Here is a 15680-nt window from a genome sequence, read left to right as displayed (position 1 = left end):
TAACAGGGGCATCAAACTCATTTTCACCGGGGGCCACACCAGCCTCAACTGCCTTCAAAGGCCCGAAATAATTTTAGGACTGCACAAATGTAAACTACTCCTTAACTTTAAGGAGGTGAAATTACATTCGGCCCTTTGAAGGCAACTGTGAGGCTGATGTGCCCCCCGGTGAAAATGAGTTTGACACCCTTGTTCTGTAAGACTTGAAAACTCTTAAACAAATTAGAATGCTAATGCCTCCAATATAATCCACGTAATTTATGCAAACATTAACATCATGCATATTTTAAGGAGACCAAAGTAAAGAAATAACCTCACTAAAATGAGTCTAATTTACATTTCAGGAAACTTTAATAACAATTTATACTAAGCACAACGAAGCACACGTTGACCCTTTTCCATCAGTTACTAGCACATACCTCTGCTTCCACAGCTAATAGGTATGCAGTTTCGAGTTCTCCAAGCTGAAGAGCAAGTTCAAAGCGATGCTCAGGATCTGTGGATACTGTAAGAGCTTGCTGCTTGAAGCCCTAAACAAATTTTAAAAAGTGTGTATTTATGTATACAAAAGTGTGTGTGTAGTCTGTACATAAACTGCATACACAAGCACTCAGCAAATCACCCATTTCCCTTTCAAATTAATGGATACCCTGCTGACATAGAAACCCCATTACTCGAATCAAACAAAAGTAACATAACAAAATACTCATGAGAAGATGGAGAAAAATTAAGGAGTCATTAAATTAAGTCACACAAGCCTACTGTTCTCTAAGCAGTGGAAGCTGGCCAATGAGAGATACACTCAAGTAAAACAACAACCAGTAAAATCAGAAATGTAAAAAATAAAAATGTGAAAAAGAAAAGGATTTTAGAAGGTTGACTGAATGAGAGTCATTTCAGAAAGAAGGCTGTTGGTAATTTACTCACTATGCAGGGTCTTAGATCATCTAGTCTGTGCCTCCAAGAAAAGGAGGTCAAATGTAAAATGGCCCACTTCTCTGTCACCTGTAGGTCACTCAGCAAACATCTGCTTTCAGGCCCTAACGCTGACTAGGTGTCATTACCTGTGCCAAGTGCTGGTCTCATGTTCCATTTATTCATCAGTAAATATTCCTTCCCATGCTCCACTCATCAGGAGCAGGTGTTTAACAAAAACTACTGTAATTTCTAAATTAGCTTCTCTCCCAAGACAAACAGCACTAGTGAGGTCTACCCTATGGGCAAGGTCTTCAACTCTAGGGAAGTGGTGTGTTAGGCAAAAAGCTCAGATTTCACCAGTTACGGGTTGGTCAGAACGGAGATGCTGGACAGTTTTCCGAGTTGTTCACAGGATCTTCAGGATGACTGTGCCATCCTGTTTAAAACTAATGTCCCAAACTCTACAAGCTGTGCCTTCCTCATTGCCCATGAGTCCAATGTAAACAAGGCGTTCTGTCTAACCTGCACACTCCTTTTCCTCCCTAGCACTGAGGCAGACAAAATACAATCTCAGAGTGGGGGATGAAGGTCTATGGAACTAGACACAGGCAAGGACAGAGCAGCTGAAATCAGGTGGACAAAACATAGTGGTACCTCAGGACTCGTCATTAACTCGTTCCAGGACTCAGAACTAGTGCCAAAACCAACAAGTACCGAAACTGACTCCTACAAATTCTGGCAAGTGTGATGAGTCCTGAACAAGTGCCCGGTGCCAAAACACTATTTTTCTCATCAAAATGCAATGAGTATAGGGTTTGACAAGTCTGAGGCTGACGAGTACCGAGGTATGGGCTGTACAGTTTTGTTTTCCTCCATATCCTCTGTGGAAGGACACTAAAGGGATTCTTCTTTAAAGGCATAAACTTTCAACACACAAAAAGAGGAGATGTTAGTAGCAAAATGAAATCTGGTGGCAGGGTATAGAAGTCAGTTAAAACAGTAGAGAGGATCAGTCCTCCATCAGGAGGGAAGGCGGCACAGAAACCCCTGATTCGCACCTCAGAATCCCCACAGGTGTCTCCTGAAGGACAGTGTGAACACAAACACAACTGCCTCAAAGTCCACATGAGAGGCAGATGGGTAACACAGGTCCTCTCCTTCACACCCCTGCACACACACACACAAACACAGGCTTATTCTTAGGAGACAGTCTCAGGTCTGACGGACACCCTGTACACTTTGAGGAAAGAGTCCTGAATATTAAAAAAAAAAAAAAAAAAGGGGGGGGAATATGAAAATGGGTGTTGAGACTAAATGAAATACTAAATTCTGAGACACTAAGCTGTCTTCTACTTAGCCCCCAGAATAGTGGTGGTTGGGGAGCTTCTCTGTAAACTAACCAGCCCAAGGGGTATAATGTAAAAATACTGAAATGTCAATGAGGGCTATGTGTCAGCTAGAACAGTGCCTGGTACAATGTTAAGTGCTCAATAAATTCATTAAATGAATAAATGAAGAGTTAATTAACCAAACTCATTAGATGAAGATCCTGACATTGAGGTCCCCCATCAAATGGCCCAACAACATTACAAATTGTAAGTCCATACCCAACAAGCCCAGCCACAAACAAACTCAGACCTTTTGATCTGCTTCTTAGACCTCCACTCTTCAGTGAGAGCCCAAGGGTCATCAGATACCTGAGGAGAATCTCTAACAGGAAAAGTGGAGATCAAAGTGAACCAACAGCAGTAGCTGGACAGAAGCCTACCACGTAGGGGGAAACTCCAAAACAACAAAAACCTATCACTTGCATCTTCGGAGAAAGAAGAAAAACTTCACCCATAAACAAGATTTTAAAAATCCAAGAATAACTAAATGAGAAAACAAGTTCAGGATGTCCAACATTTAAATAACAATTCCAAAGAAAGACTACAGAAAACAAAGGAAGGAAAGTGTCAGAGAAATGATGTTTAAAACTCAAAACGACGTGAGTTTCCAACAGTTTTCCTGATATCCAGCAGAATGGATTATAACTGGTACTTTTTAAGGACCACCATCAAGATATCACAGAACAACAGGGACTAGATCCAAAAAAGCTTCCAAAAAGAAAGAAACAGATCAGGTACCAGGAAATGGAATAGAAATGGCTTTGGACTTCACTAATAACAAGAAGCTAGATAGCAACAGAACAAAGTCTTTAAAATTCTGAGAGAAAATTACCTCCAACCTCGAAGCCTATATCCAGTTAAATGGTCAATTGTGTTTCAGAGTAGATCAATGAATGGCACTTTCAGGTAGTGAAGGTCACAAAAAATTTATTCACCTTAGTAAGTCCTTTCTCAGAAAACCACACGTGGATATGCTACAGCAGAATTAGGAAGTAAACCAGGAAAAAAGACGGAGCACAGGAAAGGATGGATCCAGCTCAAGAGAGAGGCAAATGTGAGGCCCGGCATGATGCTGAGGGGAGATTATCCATGATGAGAGCAGAAAAACCAGTTCAGACTGAAGCAGACCAAACATACTGGAAGGAGATTTTAAGGAAATCTGAAGAACCAGCAGAGTAGGGAGACTAACCATAAGTACATTTAAAAAAAAATAAGTAACGTATAAGAAGAGAGACAATTATCAGTATCAGGGAAAACACACTGCAGGAAAGGAAAGCTACACTATACCACGAGACTTATTAGCTGTGCACAGTGTTTACAGAGCCACAATACTTAAACATCGGATACTGACCTAATCAGAAACATGACGTAACTACTTTGGAAGGATAAGGAATAGGAAACCAGCAACGGCATGTGTGTGACAGCAGTGGTGGGGGGGGGGTAAATCCTCATCTTCTACCCACTGGGAAATCGCTAAAGCTGGGAAACATCAATATAAGCATGTTATTCAGAATCTGGAAACAAATAAAAGAGGGTCAGCTAAAAGAATTAAAAGTGATGGCCTCTTAGCAGGAAGGAGGGAAGGGAGAGCTGTTTTTTTCTTAAGCCTTGTAAAACTATGCATGTATAATTTTGACTTAAAAACACCATATTGAGAAAAAGGTATATCACTCTTGGTAAATTTTATGTTGTGTGTATTTTACCATAAAAAAATAAAATAAAGCCAGCTAGAAGAGAAAGTTGCATTACAGAAATGAAAATATTAATTGAATGGAAAAGAAGTCTACAGGAAGGGAAGACTGATAATTACCCCAACATTTATATGGGGTGCCACGCACCCTGAGAAGGGATAAGGAAGAGTAAGTATAACAAGTGACGTACATTTATAGAAAAACTCCACTGCCGTAAGGAAACCAGTGGCAATTAAGAAATAGTCTTTCAAATTCATATTAACATTCTTTTGAAATGCTGGTTTAAAGAAACACGGAAAAAAACTAAACAGACTAACCACAAAACCTCCTTACCTGCTTTTCCAAAAAGTGTGCAACTCTGGTCCTTTGTTCTTTTGGAATGGTGGGAAGGACCTTGTCGGCCATGCTGAAGTCCCGCCGCATGACAGCCGTCTGGTATTCCAGCACTGAAACCAGCAGGGAGTAGCTAACGATGTTCAGTTCTTTATCCCCCAGATAAAGCCTGTTGTCTTTGGGAATATAGCCCAGGAGATACATCGTTCTGTGCAAGAAACAGTCACCAATTTAAAAGCACTAATCAGTACACACACCCCACACACTCTGCCTCCTACTCAAAATCTTGCCATTAGATTGATGTAATTTTGATTAGCAAATGCCAACCTACTAAAACTGTAACAATGAAAAATCAGGCCTATCATTCCTACAAGTCAGCAACAGGTTTTGTTTTAAAAGTATACTTTTAAATTTATAGTGCTTAAGACAAAAATGATACTACCTGTCCAAGTGGGCGATGGTGACAATTTCTCCTCCAACATAGTAATTTAATCTGTTCACAGAACTTGTGTAGATGAAGCAGTCACCTACCCACAACCCTGTTTTCACAATTTCCTGAATCTCACCAAGAACCTACAAGAAGAAAGTTTATTATTACCTTATTCAGCGTTAGAAATCCTGTAACAAAAAATGATAATTAAGGGTGATAAGGCAGAGTAAGGGACTCAGAGCAAAATCCTGTTTCAAGAAAGAAAATCTATTCTGGGAATTTTTCTCTTCTTTCTTCAAGAATAGAATCCTGCATGACTATTTGTAATGGAAAATCTCACTGTTGTGCCAAAGCTGTGATCTAAACTCCTAACACACGTGAAATTGGCTAATAAGTATTTCATACCATCTTCCAAGACATCTCCACAATGGATGATTTATCTTTACCATTTGAAAACTCATTTAAATCACTCTGCCAAATTGTTTTAAGACCAAAACACCTTCTAATTTCCTTTAAAAAGACACCAAAGTTAATTTAAGGATTTCCTAAAATCAAAGCACACATTTCTTTTAAACATAAATACTTGCAGACCCTGATCTCTGAACCAAGATTTTAATTTTCAAATTCTACTGTAACTCTTTAAATGCTTAGTTTCCCCAAACCTAATTTCTACCAAAATGTTCAAATGAGTGAAGTTCTGTTATAAGACCTCAGATCACCTACAAAGTTAAAGTTGTGCTGATGTCATTACCTCAAATGCATCTTCAATGCCGTCTTCAGTGACTCCCTCATGTGTTTCCTGTGCAGCCAAGACTTTTTCTGACAGATACTTAAGGATGAAAAATGACTCCTCGGTGGCAATACAGACTAGTTCTCCAGAGTCCGACCAGAAGATCTGCAATGTGACAAAGAAAACATAGACAAATTATTTTGGATTTCTGAGTGGATATGATAAACTGCACACACTTTGTTTCTCCCAGATTTATCTCACATTAAGTTGTAGTGAACATATACATATATTTGGGAAGGTGGACAGGGCAGTGCTGTTCCATTTAGCCTAGAAATGGACAGGTTAAGGGAGACAGGAAAGAGAGCTGTCAGTGTTCAGTAGGTGTGCCGTGATTTACCGGAGGAGTAGCCCATTCACTACTGTTCTAGAACCGTGTTCATTCAATTCCCTCTGAACTTTTTTAGACACTGTTTTCATACCCACTTTCCACTATGAATTTATATCACAGATACTACTGTATGTATGTTTATTCATATATAATGCATACACATATAGTAAATATATTAGATGATATGTATATATATATACAAATATGTATATACATACATACATATATATACACACACACACAAATAGAGAAAAAGAGTTTTTTCACCCGACACAAGCCGATTTTTGTCCCCTTTGCCCACTGAGAGTAGGTGCTATAGGAGCAGGACCTTAAGGAGGTGGATTTGTCTCCACAGATAATTCCCTGACAATGAAAGCCGTCACAGAGGCAGCGGCAATTCGAAAGGTAGGAAAATTTTGTCGCTGGAGACAGTTACCTAAAGTTTAAACAGCCACTGTCAGGTGAAGTATGAAAATACTCTCTGCAATGAGTGGGAACTTTAACGGCCTTTGTAAGTGAAGGACTTCAAGACTTCTTGTCTTCAAAGCATGTTTTTTTTTTTACTCAGTCAGAAGCCATTTAAAATATGAAAAGCACTTGGCACTTGTATAACTTTCTATATTTTTCAAAATATCCAGCACCCATTACCTTATGTTAATATCACAATTCTGAGTGTCTAAGTAATCCTGAAGCAAATGGCACCAAGCCCAACACAATGGAACAAAGACGGTAGGATACAAGAACATTTCTGGTCTCAGGAACCCAGAGCTCATCACAAAGACATACAGTCTGAAAACAATGGCGGGAACTCACATGTTTGGGCTGGATTTCGATTCTGCGTATAAGTTCTGTATTGTCCCAGTCATAGAAAGCTAAGCCATTTACAGATCTGACACCCAATAAGAAGCCTCCATAGATACCTAAAAAGAACAAAAAAGTTTTTGTGCAGATGTTTTTCAAGCTATTACAAAGCTTCTAAAAATGTATAGTGTATAAATAACACTCACTTTCAGCTCCAAAATCTGGTTTAAACGACTTTTTTTCCTTAAAGTTCTTAAAAATCTTTACAACACTGTTGCTCTCTCGTATGGCGTATCTGGGGGGAGGGCAAAACGGAAGGCAAACATAGCACATTACACACCAAGCCATAATTCCACCAAACATTACAAGTTCCTTCAAATATATTTAAGTAGTGAACTATGCAAAAATTTAAAATATTTAAAGATTCACTAGTATAATTTTTCCCTAAGAGTTGAGTGAACTCCTTATATAGTTGGGCAAATTATACATGGGTTTCACACTATTACGCAAATTACTAGGGCTTACAAATTTTTTATAAACCAAGAAAGACCCTAAAGTCCACCGACAGATGAACGATCGAACAGACTGATATGTTCGTACAATGGAACACTCCACTGCCAACAGGGACTGATCACTCACTGGCCCACACAACAACGTGGATGAGTCCCAAAAACACCGAGCTGAGCAGAAGAAGCCAGACAAAAGAGTGTATGCTGTATTAATTCCATTTATATGAGATCCTAAAGTAAACAAGCCTAGTCTATATGGTGCCAAAAAAGCACACATTTGTCTGGGGCTGGGACGCAGGGCCCTGTACTGACTATTACAGGATTTTTTCTGAGGTAACAGAAATGCCCTATCTTGGCTGTACTGGTGGTTAATGTTTATAATTAGCTTAAATTCGCTGAAATATTCACTTAAAATAAATTACTGGTATAAATTATACCTCAATAAAAGTGACTTAAAATAAAAGACAACTTTTATAAGTGGCTTACTAGTCACCCACATTTGGCAAAAACTTAAGAAAACTATATACAGTTCAGGCTTCTGCCTTGAAAAGGGCCTGTGGCCGCTGCTGGCTATTCAAAGGCACTCACTGACAAGTGCTGTACTGAACACAGAAAAGATGCTGAACAGTGTCCCGGCTGGATAAAGCGAGAAGGGGAACTACCAAACAGAGGCAGTGGTTTGTTGAGAAAGGTAAGGCCATTCAAAGTACATTTCAGTCTCTGGAACTGTGCACGAATGAGTGTATTTAGGAAATTTATGAAAAAAAATCAAAACTATTCCTTAACCTCTCAGTTAATCTTCTTGTTTATTTTTAAAAAGTGCCTATTATTACATAACACTAAGGCTTAATTATACACTGTTGGAGCCAGAGGCAATGTAAAATATGAGGAAACAAAACTATAAAAACTGTGAGGGTGTAATTTGGTGTGTGGTCTGAAACTGACCAAAGCCCTAATGCTTATTACATGCACCAAACTGGAATCCAAAAGGGATCAGGCAGTGACTCTGAATATAATAATTCAGAGTTAAATATATTTTTCCTGTTTTTAATGAGAACATTTTATGAACATCTGAATACAGATAGAATTTGTTTTATTCAGAATAAGAGGTAACATCACAGAAAATGAGTGTTTTAAAAAGATTCAATGAAATTGTCAAAATGACATCAGACTGTAGCATTTCTCCCAGGCAGTTGATAAAGGGGCAGCAGCACCTCAGAACACCAGGTCAGAGGGTCGCCCCAGGTCACCTGCCAGGGACCTGATATGAGGGCCTACTTACCTTGCACCCGGGCCCTGCCATGGGTTGCTATCAAGGAAATGGGTGCTGGATCCCCAGTTAATGGGATTATTAGGTCAGTTTGCATGAACCAGCTCAATACTGAATTTAGAAAGGGCAGAGGCAGCTCATACTGCACAGCTAACCTTCTAATCTTCTAACACAGAGCTCTGATGAGAGCCGTTCTTTAATACGAAGAAGCACAGCATCCACTGGGCCTCGAGACCCAGCCACACACAGAACGCCCACATGCCATCAGGGCCACCTGGATACCACACAGTGTACTTACTCTGAAGAATCATGGGCCCATGCAAACTCCTGGGCAGATCCAAAGCTCTTGTTTCTCAATGCCATTGCTGTGTAGATGATATACTCACCATCACCACAAACCACAACAAACCTAGAAATTAAAGAAGCCGGGGAGGGGATGACAGAGGACATATACAAGAAACAATTATTCATATTCGTTGTAAAGTATTTCTTTTTTAATACTAACCTGAGGATATTTTTTTATTATTGACTTGACAGAGAAAATAGAAACATCAATCGGTTGGCTCCTGTGTGCACCCCAACTGGGGATCAAACCCACAATCTAGGTAGGTGCCCTGACTGGGAATGGAGCCAGCAACCTTTTGGTGTATGGGACAATGCTCCAACCGGACCCCCAGCCAGTGCAATGGTAAAATGTTTCTAATAAACGTTATTTCAGTCGGCTATTATAACTGTACCTAAAATCTTACAAAGTTATACATGTCTATGAATGTAGAACTAGATTAAATACTCTTCCCAGCAAATCCAAAAGCAAATTATGAAATGGGGTTATTGCTGCAGTGGTTTTCTTTTACAAACAAAGGAGACTGGGAACAGGAAGATGAGGATGGCTGCAGATGCATCGGGCATGGTGCTGCACTGCACGCCTACAGTCCCAGCTACTTGGAAGCCTCAGCTGGAGAATCCCTTGAGCCCAGGAGCTCTGGGCTGTACTGCGCTACGCCAATTGGGTGTTCACATTAAGTTCAGCATCAATATGGTGACTTCCAGGGAGCGGGGGCCAGCAGGTTGCCTAAGGAGGGGTGAACCGGCCCAGGTTGGAAACGGAGGTCAAAACTGCCATGCTGATCAGTAAAGCTGATCATTCGGATGAATAAAAATATCTCACTCCAGTTTTCAATGACTACTAGATTTATCAAAATAAACAAGAGATTTCAGCACTTAAATAATGAGTATAAATAGAATGCTGAAGGTCAAAATTTTCTCAATAGACACAAAGCAACCCTCTTTAAAAGTTGCAATTTAGAATACAGTAGTGGCTGCTACTAGATTACCAAAGGTGAACTGCAAAACTTACAGCAAAAAATGTTTTATGATATTAAGGGGAAATATATAATGTGTTTTTAATATTAAAAAAAAGACTTTCTTACAAATTATGAATACCATTTATTGAAACAGGCAGCATAACTGGTTTATCTACTTTGTCCTCTTAAATACTCATATGCCCAGATCTACTGTAAATTAATTTTTAAAGCTCCACAGGCTTAAATTCATTGCACCAGCAACTCTTCTCTCACGAGATGTTTGGTGATTTATAAATCTTTAGGGAGGAACAGAACTAATGGTCCAAAATACAGAAAAGGACGTACTCCCAATCCCAAAGCCTCTTCAGAAGATGTATATACATACATACATACATACCTACCTACCTACATATATATACACTTCAGCCCTGACCAGTGTGCCTCAGCTGGTTGGGCATCTTCCTGCAAACTCGGGGTGTAGGGGGTGGTCACCAGTTCAACTGCCGGTCAGGGCACATGTCTGGGTACAGGTTCAGTCCCCAGTCAGGGCACATGAGAGGCAACCAATCGATGCTTCTCTCTCACAGCAATGTTTCTCTCCCTCCCTCTCTCCCTTCCCCCCTCTCTAAAGATAAATAATGAAATCTTTGAAAAGATACACACACACACACACTTCAGAGCCAGCTTTTTTTGGGGGGAGCAATGAGTCAACAAAAACTGAGAGGGTGCCTACTGAGTCTCAGGGTAAGATATGATCCCTGCCCTCAAAGGAGCACAAGGACACAAACCCAACACATATGAAATAAGAGTAAACAGAAAACTATGTATCTGTTCAAAACTATGTGATGGGACCAGGCCAGGAAGGCAAATATGCTTTACCGTGCGTGCCAGCTCGACCCACTGGTCTGACTGCCTGCAGCTGTGCCAAGGATTGTGCAGCCAAGGAAAAAGCTCAATGAGGAATGCCCACCACAGGGCAGGAGTGTATACTCTGTGGCTGTGCAAACCCTGCTCACACACACAGAAGCTCAGAAAGAGACTCTGGTCATGGCTTACCGTCCATTAGGATTGTGCTGAATAGTCTGAGGGTAAATTTCACAGCTGCCCATATCCTTCACCGCCAGTGGCAATCTTTCTCCATCTTTAATTTCGGCATCTCCCATGGCCTTCAGGTTGGCCTGCTGGATTTCTGAATGCTTAGCCCAAATTATCTTTCCATTGGCATCCATGGACATGGCGGGTTCCTCCCGACCAAGCTGGAAGAATGACAAACGACTCAGCAATGAAAAGGAAAAGCAAAACCACAACAGAATAAACAGTTCCAACTTTCTTTTCTTCCACTTCATATCTCCAGTGTTTAATCTCTTGTACTTAATAAAAGCAGTGCTAGTTTAACAAAACTGGTGACTTAGAAAATGACTACACTAAAACCCAATGAAAATTGCTTCCCCTGGGTCCACCTATTCAGAGAAATGTTACAATTAATGATTACCTTAACAATGATACTCCCTTCATCATAGCCCAAAGCGACATTGTTGGACCCTCTCAGACTGGCCACACACCACACCCTCTCCATCCCATAATTCAATGTGCTCTCAAGGCGATAGGTGCTTGAATGCCATATGCGCACAGTTCCTAAAAAGAATGAAATACTTTTAATTTAAATGTCGACAATGAATTGTGTCAGGTGAACCAGACACATGACAGTCTTTATATTCAAACAGAAAACACTTCCTGGCAGCTTCATTTTTTTAAATCTGTAGTCTATGAGTGATTTTATAAAGCAACATAAGCAAACTAGTAATAGAAAATATATAAGAAACTAAAACTAAGAAATGTAAATTTAAATATGAAATAATGAAAAGACTTCCTGGTTACAGTATATACTATGTGCCAGATGCTTCAAACATGTGATTTCTTCTCAGCCTTTCCCCATAACCCTGTACGGTGGATAAGTCCATTTCCAATTCATAATTTGCCCAAACACACATCCACGAAGTGGCAGAACCTGAACTTGACGCCAGGTCTTACACGCCAAAGCAAAGACTTTTTTACTTTTTCTCTAGGGCTTCTGGATGTCCTCTTATTTAAGTAACAGAGTCAAAACACATCAGGATGACGATGGTGGTGATGATGGTGATGGTGATGATGATGATGATGATGATGATGATGACGTCCCTTTCTCTTTTATGGTTTAAGTATTCTACTCTAATAAAAATATTTAAAATCCCTGGAAAATTCCTATTACATACATGCACACACTTCTGCCTGGGTTCTGCCTGACTTAAACACCCACTCAGTAACTATAGGCATAAAAATAAATGTACATTTCCAACTTACCATCTTCTGAACCTGTGATGATGATTGGCAACTCAGGGTGAAAACTGGCACAGGACACATTTTGGGCATGTCCCTCCAGTGTCTGCACACACGTTTTGTTCTGGAATCAGACACAGAAAAGTTTTTTGTTTTTCCAGAAAACATTTTTATTAGTGAAAAACAAGCAACTCATCCTTACTTTTGCCAGGTGCACAAATACATTACAAACGACAGTGGTTGTAACACTCTAAAAGTATTCGGTACAGACAATTTTACAATAGGATTATCTTGTATATACATATATCACAGTATGGGCAAATGTAAATGTAAATATCACATTTAAAGACAAAAATACACCCACACTCACACCCCAAAAATATCTCTGGTTTGCATCCGAGCATTTTCCCCCAAATTCCTATTATAGGTCTTTAATGATTTTTTTCTGTACTTAAATACAAAACTGGTTTTCTAGTCCTCATTTTATTAACTGCCTGGGGGAATTTGTATGTGAGAAACAAAAATGTAAAACTTAACAAAATCTTGAAGATAAAAACTATTGTTAACAAGAGTTCATAAATAGGTATATAAGAGTCTATGTGGCAAAATGGCTGTACTGTGGCTATTTCATAACATTATTCATTGACCTGCTGGTTTTCAAATACGAATGAAAGTCTGCTAATGATGACACTAGAGGATGCACAAATTCATTTTAATTAAAATGTTAACATTTCTTTTTAATCTGTTAACAGTTTTATTATTAATTTTTTATGTTAAATATCATGGGGCAGGATTATAAGGATGAAAAACTCAGTTAACAACCACCTCACAGGGAATAAGAAAAATTCTGCCATGATATTAGCAAAGGTAAAGGAGAAAATTTACACTGTAGGAGGTGCCATTTCCCCACAGAACACCTCTTGGCATTGCCTGAATGAGTGGAATTAGCAATCGAAATAAATCATATTTCAAGAAATAACAGCAACAAATAAAATTTAAAGGGATTATTAAAATAATATTTCTAAGACTGAACAATTCTTGAACTCTTATTAAAACCACAAAGAAAGGCCAATCCTTTATTTATGAACTTCATTAAGGACTGAATGTGTAGCTGACATCTGCTAGTGATGATGTGGTAATACACAATTTGTCTGGTAGCCGACCAGTTTGTTTTTATTGTGTCTTCTAACCCTAAGAGATCATTAAAGGTAAAGACTATATGATGCTGTACACACACGCAAAAAAGTTCACCATGGGCCAACTACCAATGAATTGGTAGGGAAACAAGTCTTTTTCTGTTCAAGAGAAAATAAAAGAAATAGCACTCTGCATGCTTCACTCTGCAAGCTGAATTTCCCTAGAAAGTATCCAATGAAAATGGCTGTAATTACAAGAAGTGAAGGAAGAGGACTGGTGACATTCTCTCCGAAGGATGCAGCTGAGGTCGATCCAGACTTATCTGAGTGTGCTACCTTTCTGAGCTTTAAGCCTTTATCGCTCAAGTGTCAATTTTCTTTTGATAGCTTCCTCATTTCTGAAGTCTTTTACACTCTTCCATGAGTTTCCTTGTTTCAGTATGACTGAGTGAAACACATGTGGTTTCGGCACGGGTCCATCTTGTTCAGATGCATTCAGAACAGCTTTGCTAGGTTCCATATAATTCAGTTTATCATTTTCCTTGGGCATTTCAAAAACACATCCAATTCAGAATCCATTAATTCAGCAGGTATTGCTTCTTTCCACAAAGCTTCCATATCTGAAATGTTTGGCAGAGCAAAAACTGCACCACAAACTTGTGTTTACTCTTTTCACTGGGATCATAGTCGAAAGGCTGTAGCATTACTGACAATCCATCACAGTCAACCCTGGGTCAGTAATTCCACTGCTGGGCCTCACACAGTACCCACGAGGTGCTGAAGTCTTCACTTTGAAACACACTTTTCTATCGGTTGGATTTCACAACTTAAGATTTGTAGTGGCCACATTTGTGAAGGCACATTTCAATTTGAGGTCTGTGGGAGGGTCAAGGACCATAATCTGCTCATTCTCCACCACTGCCCCAGAGGCGGACGCCATTGAAGAGACAGAGCAGAGCAGGTGTGCACCTGCAGTGGCTGTTGGCTGGCTGAGGACAGGGGACTACGGTGGCAAGGGCTCAGCTGAACTCTGTGATCGGCCAGCGGCTCTGGGTCTCACAACTGACTCAACCCCACACCAGCCGCTGCCGTCCAGCGCATGCACTGTGATCCTCAGCACCCAATGTGACAGCTTCTGCAAGTCTACGGTGAGCGCCCCGCAGCCAGGAGCCTAACATTTCTACTATTAAATGAAAAGTAAACATGATAGCATTTTATTTTTTAAATTGTGATAGGCATCTGTTTTCATTTTTATGGGGAATTCTGGGACCACGACTTAGGTATGAATAATGAGGCCCTAAGTTATTATGCTACGAACAGAGTCCAACAATCCCCGTTTTAATTGTCCTGTAAGAAACATTAAGAAGCATGCCTAACATACAGCAAGTAAAGTTATAAAAGAAGTGTACCTGATAGTCCCATATTTTAACCAGACGGTCATCTGCACCTGAAATGAGGTACGGTTTGTCGCCACCACTGTAGTAATCAATGCAATTCACGCCTTTCTCGTGTCCCTCCAAAGTGAAGTTTGGTGACGAAGAGCCCAGCTGCCAGACCTTCCGAGAGCAACAGCACCGCAGGTCAGTGTGGGGACTCGCCTTTCAGAGGACAGCTCTACCACACCTCGGACGTAATACCAAAAATGCCAAAGCCCAGGAGAGAGAAGCTAAGAACATTTATTTTTTTTCCCACCCATTTGTTTTTGTCCTTTCTCACTTCACCTGAATTTCTAGGGGGCAGAATCACTATGGTATAATCTGAAAATGCCAATTTCTGGGCTTCAATCCATGTAGATTATGATTCAGTGGCACAACAATGATCTTAGGAAACTAGATTTTTAAAAAATCCTCATCCAAGGATATGTTTTTATTGCTTTCGTAAGAAGAGGGGGGAGAAAGAGAGAGACACACAAACATCAGTGCTAGAGAGAAACATCAATCAGTCACACCCCTATTGGGGATCAATACCACAACCTTTTGGTGAGTGGGATGACATTCCAACCAACTGAGCCACCTGGCCAGGGCAGAAAACCTGATTTTTAACAGACATACCAGGTGATCCACAGGCAACACTTTGAGAAAATTTAAGGATAGGAAATGATTTTATGAGAGATTTAATGTAAAGCTAATGAAAGTAGATTTAGTGAGATGTATTAAAAAGAAAAAAAATACTGCTTAATTAACGTATGGAAAACTAGTCAAACATCACTACAGCATTCATGGTGAACTTTATCTCTTTATAAATATTTAATGAGCACCTACTATGTGGGAGTCCCTATGGGAGGTACGTATGTTTATTACTTACTGTATACTACAGTATAATAAAGTTTGTATACAAACTTTACTACAGCCAAAGAGAAAGACAATTCTTACTCTCAAGACATATAATTTAGTGAAAAATGCTTAAAACTAATTTCAAACTTTCCAACCTATGTCAAAGCAAGGATGATACAATGAAAGGAAAAAA

General features: G+C 39.7%; 1 protein-coding gene and 1 pseudogene across 1 annotated transcript in view; both read right to left on the bottom strand.

The window, feature by feature from the left end:
- The window catches only part of COPB2 (COPI coat complex subunit beta 2), a 33496-nt gene that overhangs the window by 4778 nt on the left and 13038 nt on the right, over nucleotides 1-15680 (bottom strand). The window contains exons 6-16 of the mRNA XM_037139409.2: nucleotides 14624-14770; nucleotides 12103-12202; nucleotides 11255-11397; nucleotides 10819-11018; nucleotides 8757-8867; nucleotides 6886-6974; nucleotides 6692-6798; nucleotides 5512-5655; nucleotides 4773-4903; nucleotides 4331-4538; nucleotides 420-530 (exon numbers count right to left, since the gene is read on the bottom strand). Coding sequence (XP_036995304.2) covers nucleotides 420-530; nucleotides 4331-4538; nucleotides 4773-4903; nucleotides 5512-5655; nucleotides 6692-6798; nucleotides 6886-6974; nucleotides 8757-8867; nucleotides 10819-11018; nucleotides 11255-11397; nucleotides 12103-12202; nucleotides 14624-14770 — 1491 coding nt within the window. The remainder of the gene's footprint in view (nucleotides 1-419; nucleotides 531-4330; nucleotides 4539-4772; nucleotides 4904-5511; nucleotides 5656-6691; nucleotides 6799-6885; nucleotides 6975-8756; nucleotides 8868-10818; nucleotides 11019-11254; nucleotides 11398-12102; nucleotides 12203-14623; nucleotides 14771-15680) is intronic.
- On the bottom strand, nucleotides 12231-14617 carry LOC119044860 (vesicle-associated membrane protein-associated protein A-like; annotated as a pseudogene).

The sequence above is a fragment of the Artibeus jamaicensis genome, unplaced genomic scaffold (genome assembly GCF_021234435.1).
Source record: "Artibeus jamaicensis isolate MK-2021 breed Jamaican fruit bat unplaced genomic scaffold, CSHL_Jam_final contig_519, whole genome shotgun sequence".
Taxonomy (NCBI): Eukaryota; Metazoa; Chordata; class Mammalia; order Chiroptera; family Phyllostomidae; genus Artibeus; species Artibeus jamaicensis.
This window is presented reverse-complemented; position numbering and strand designations above follow the sequence as displayed.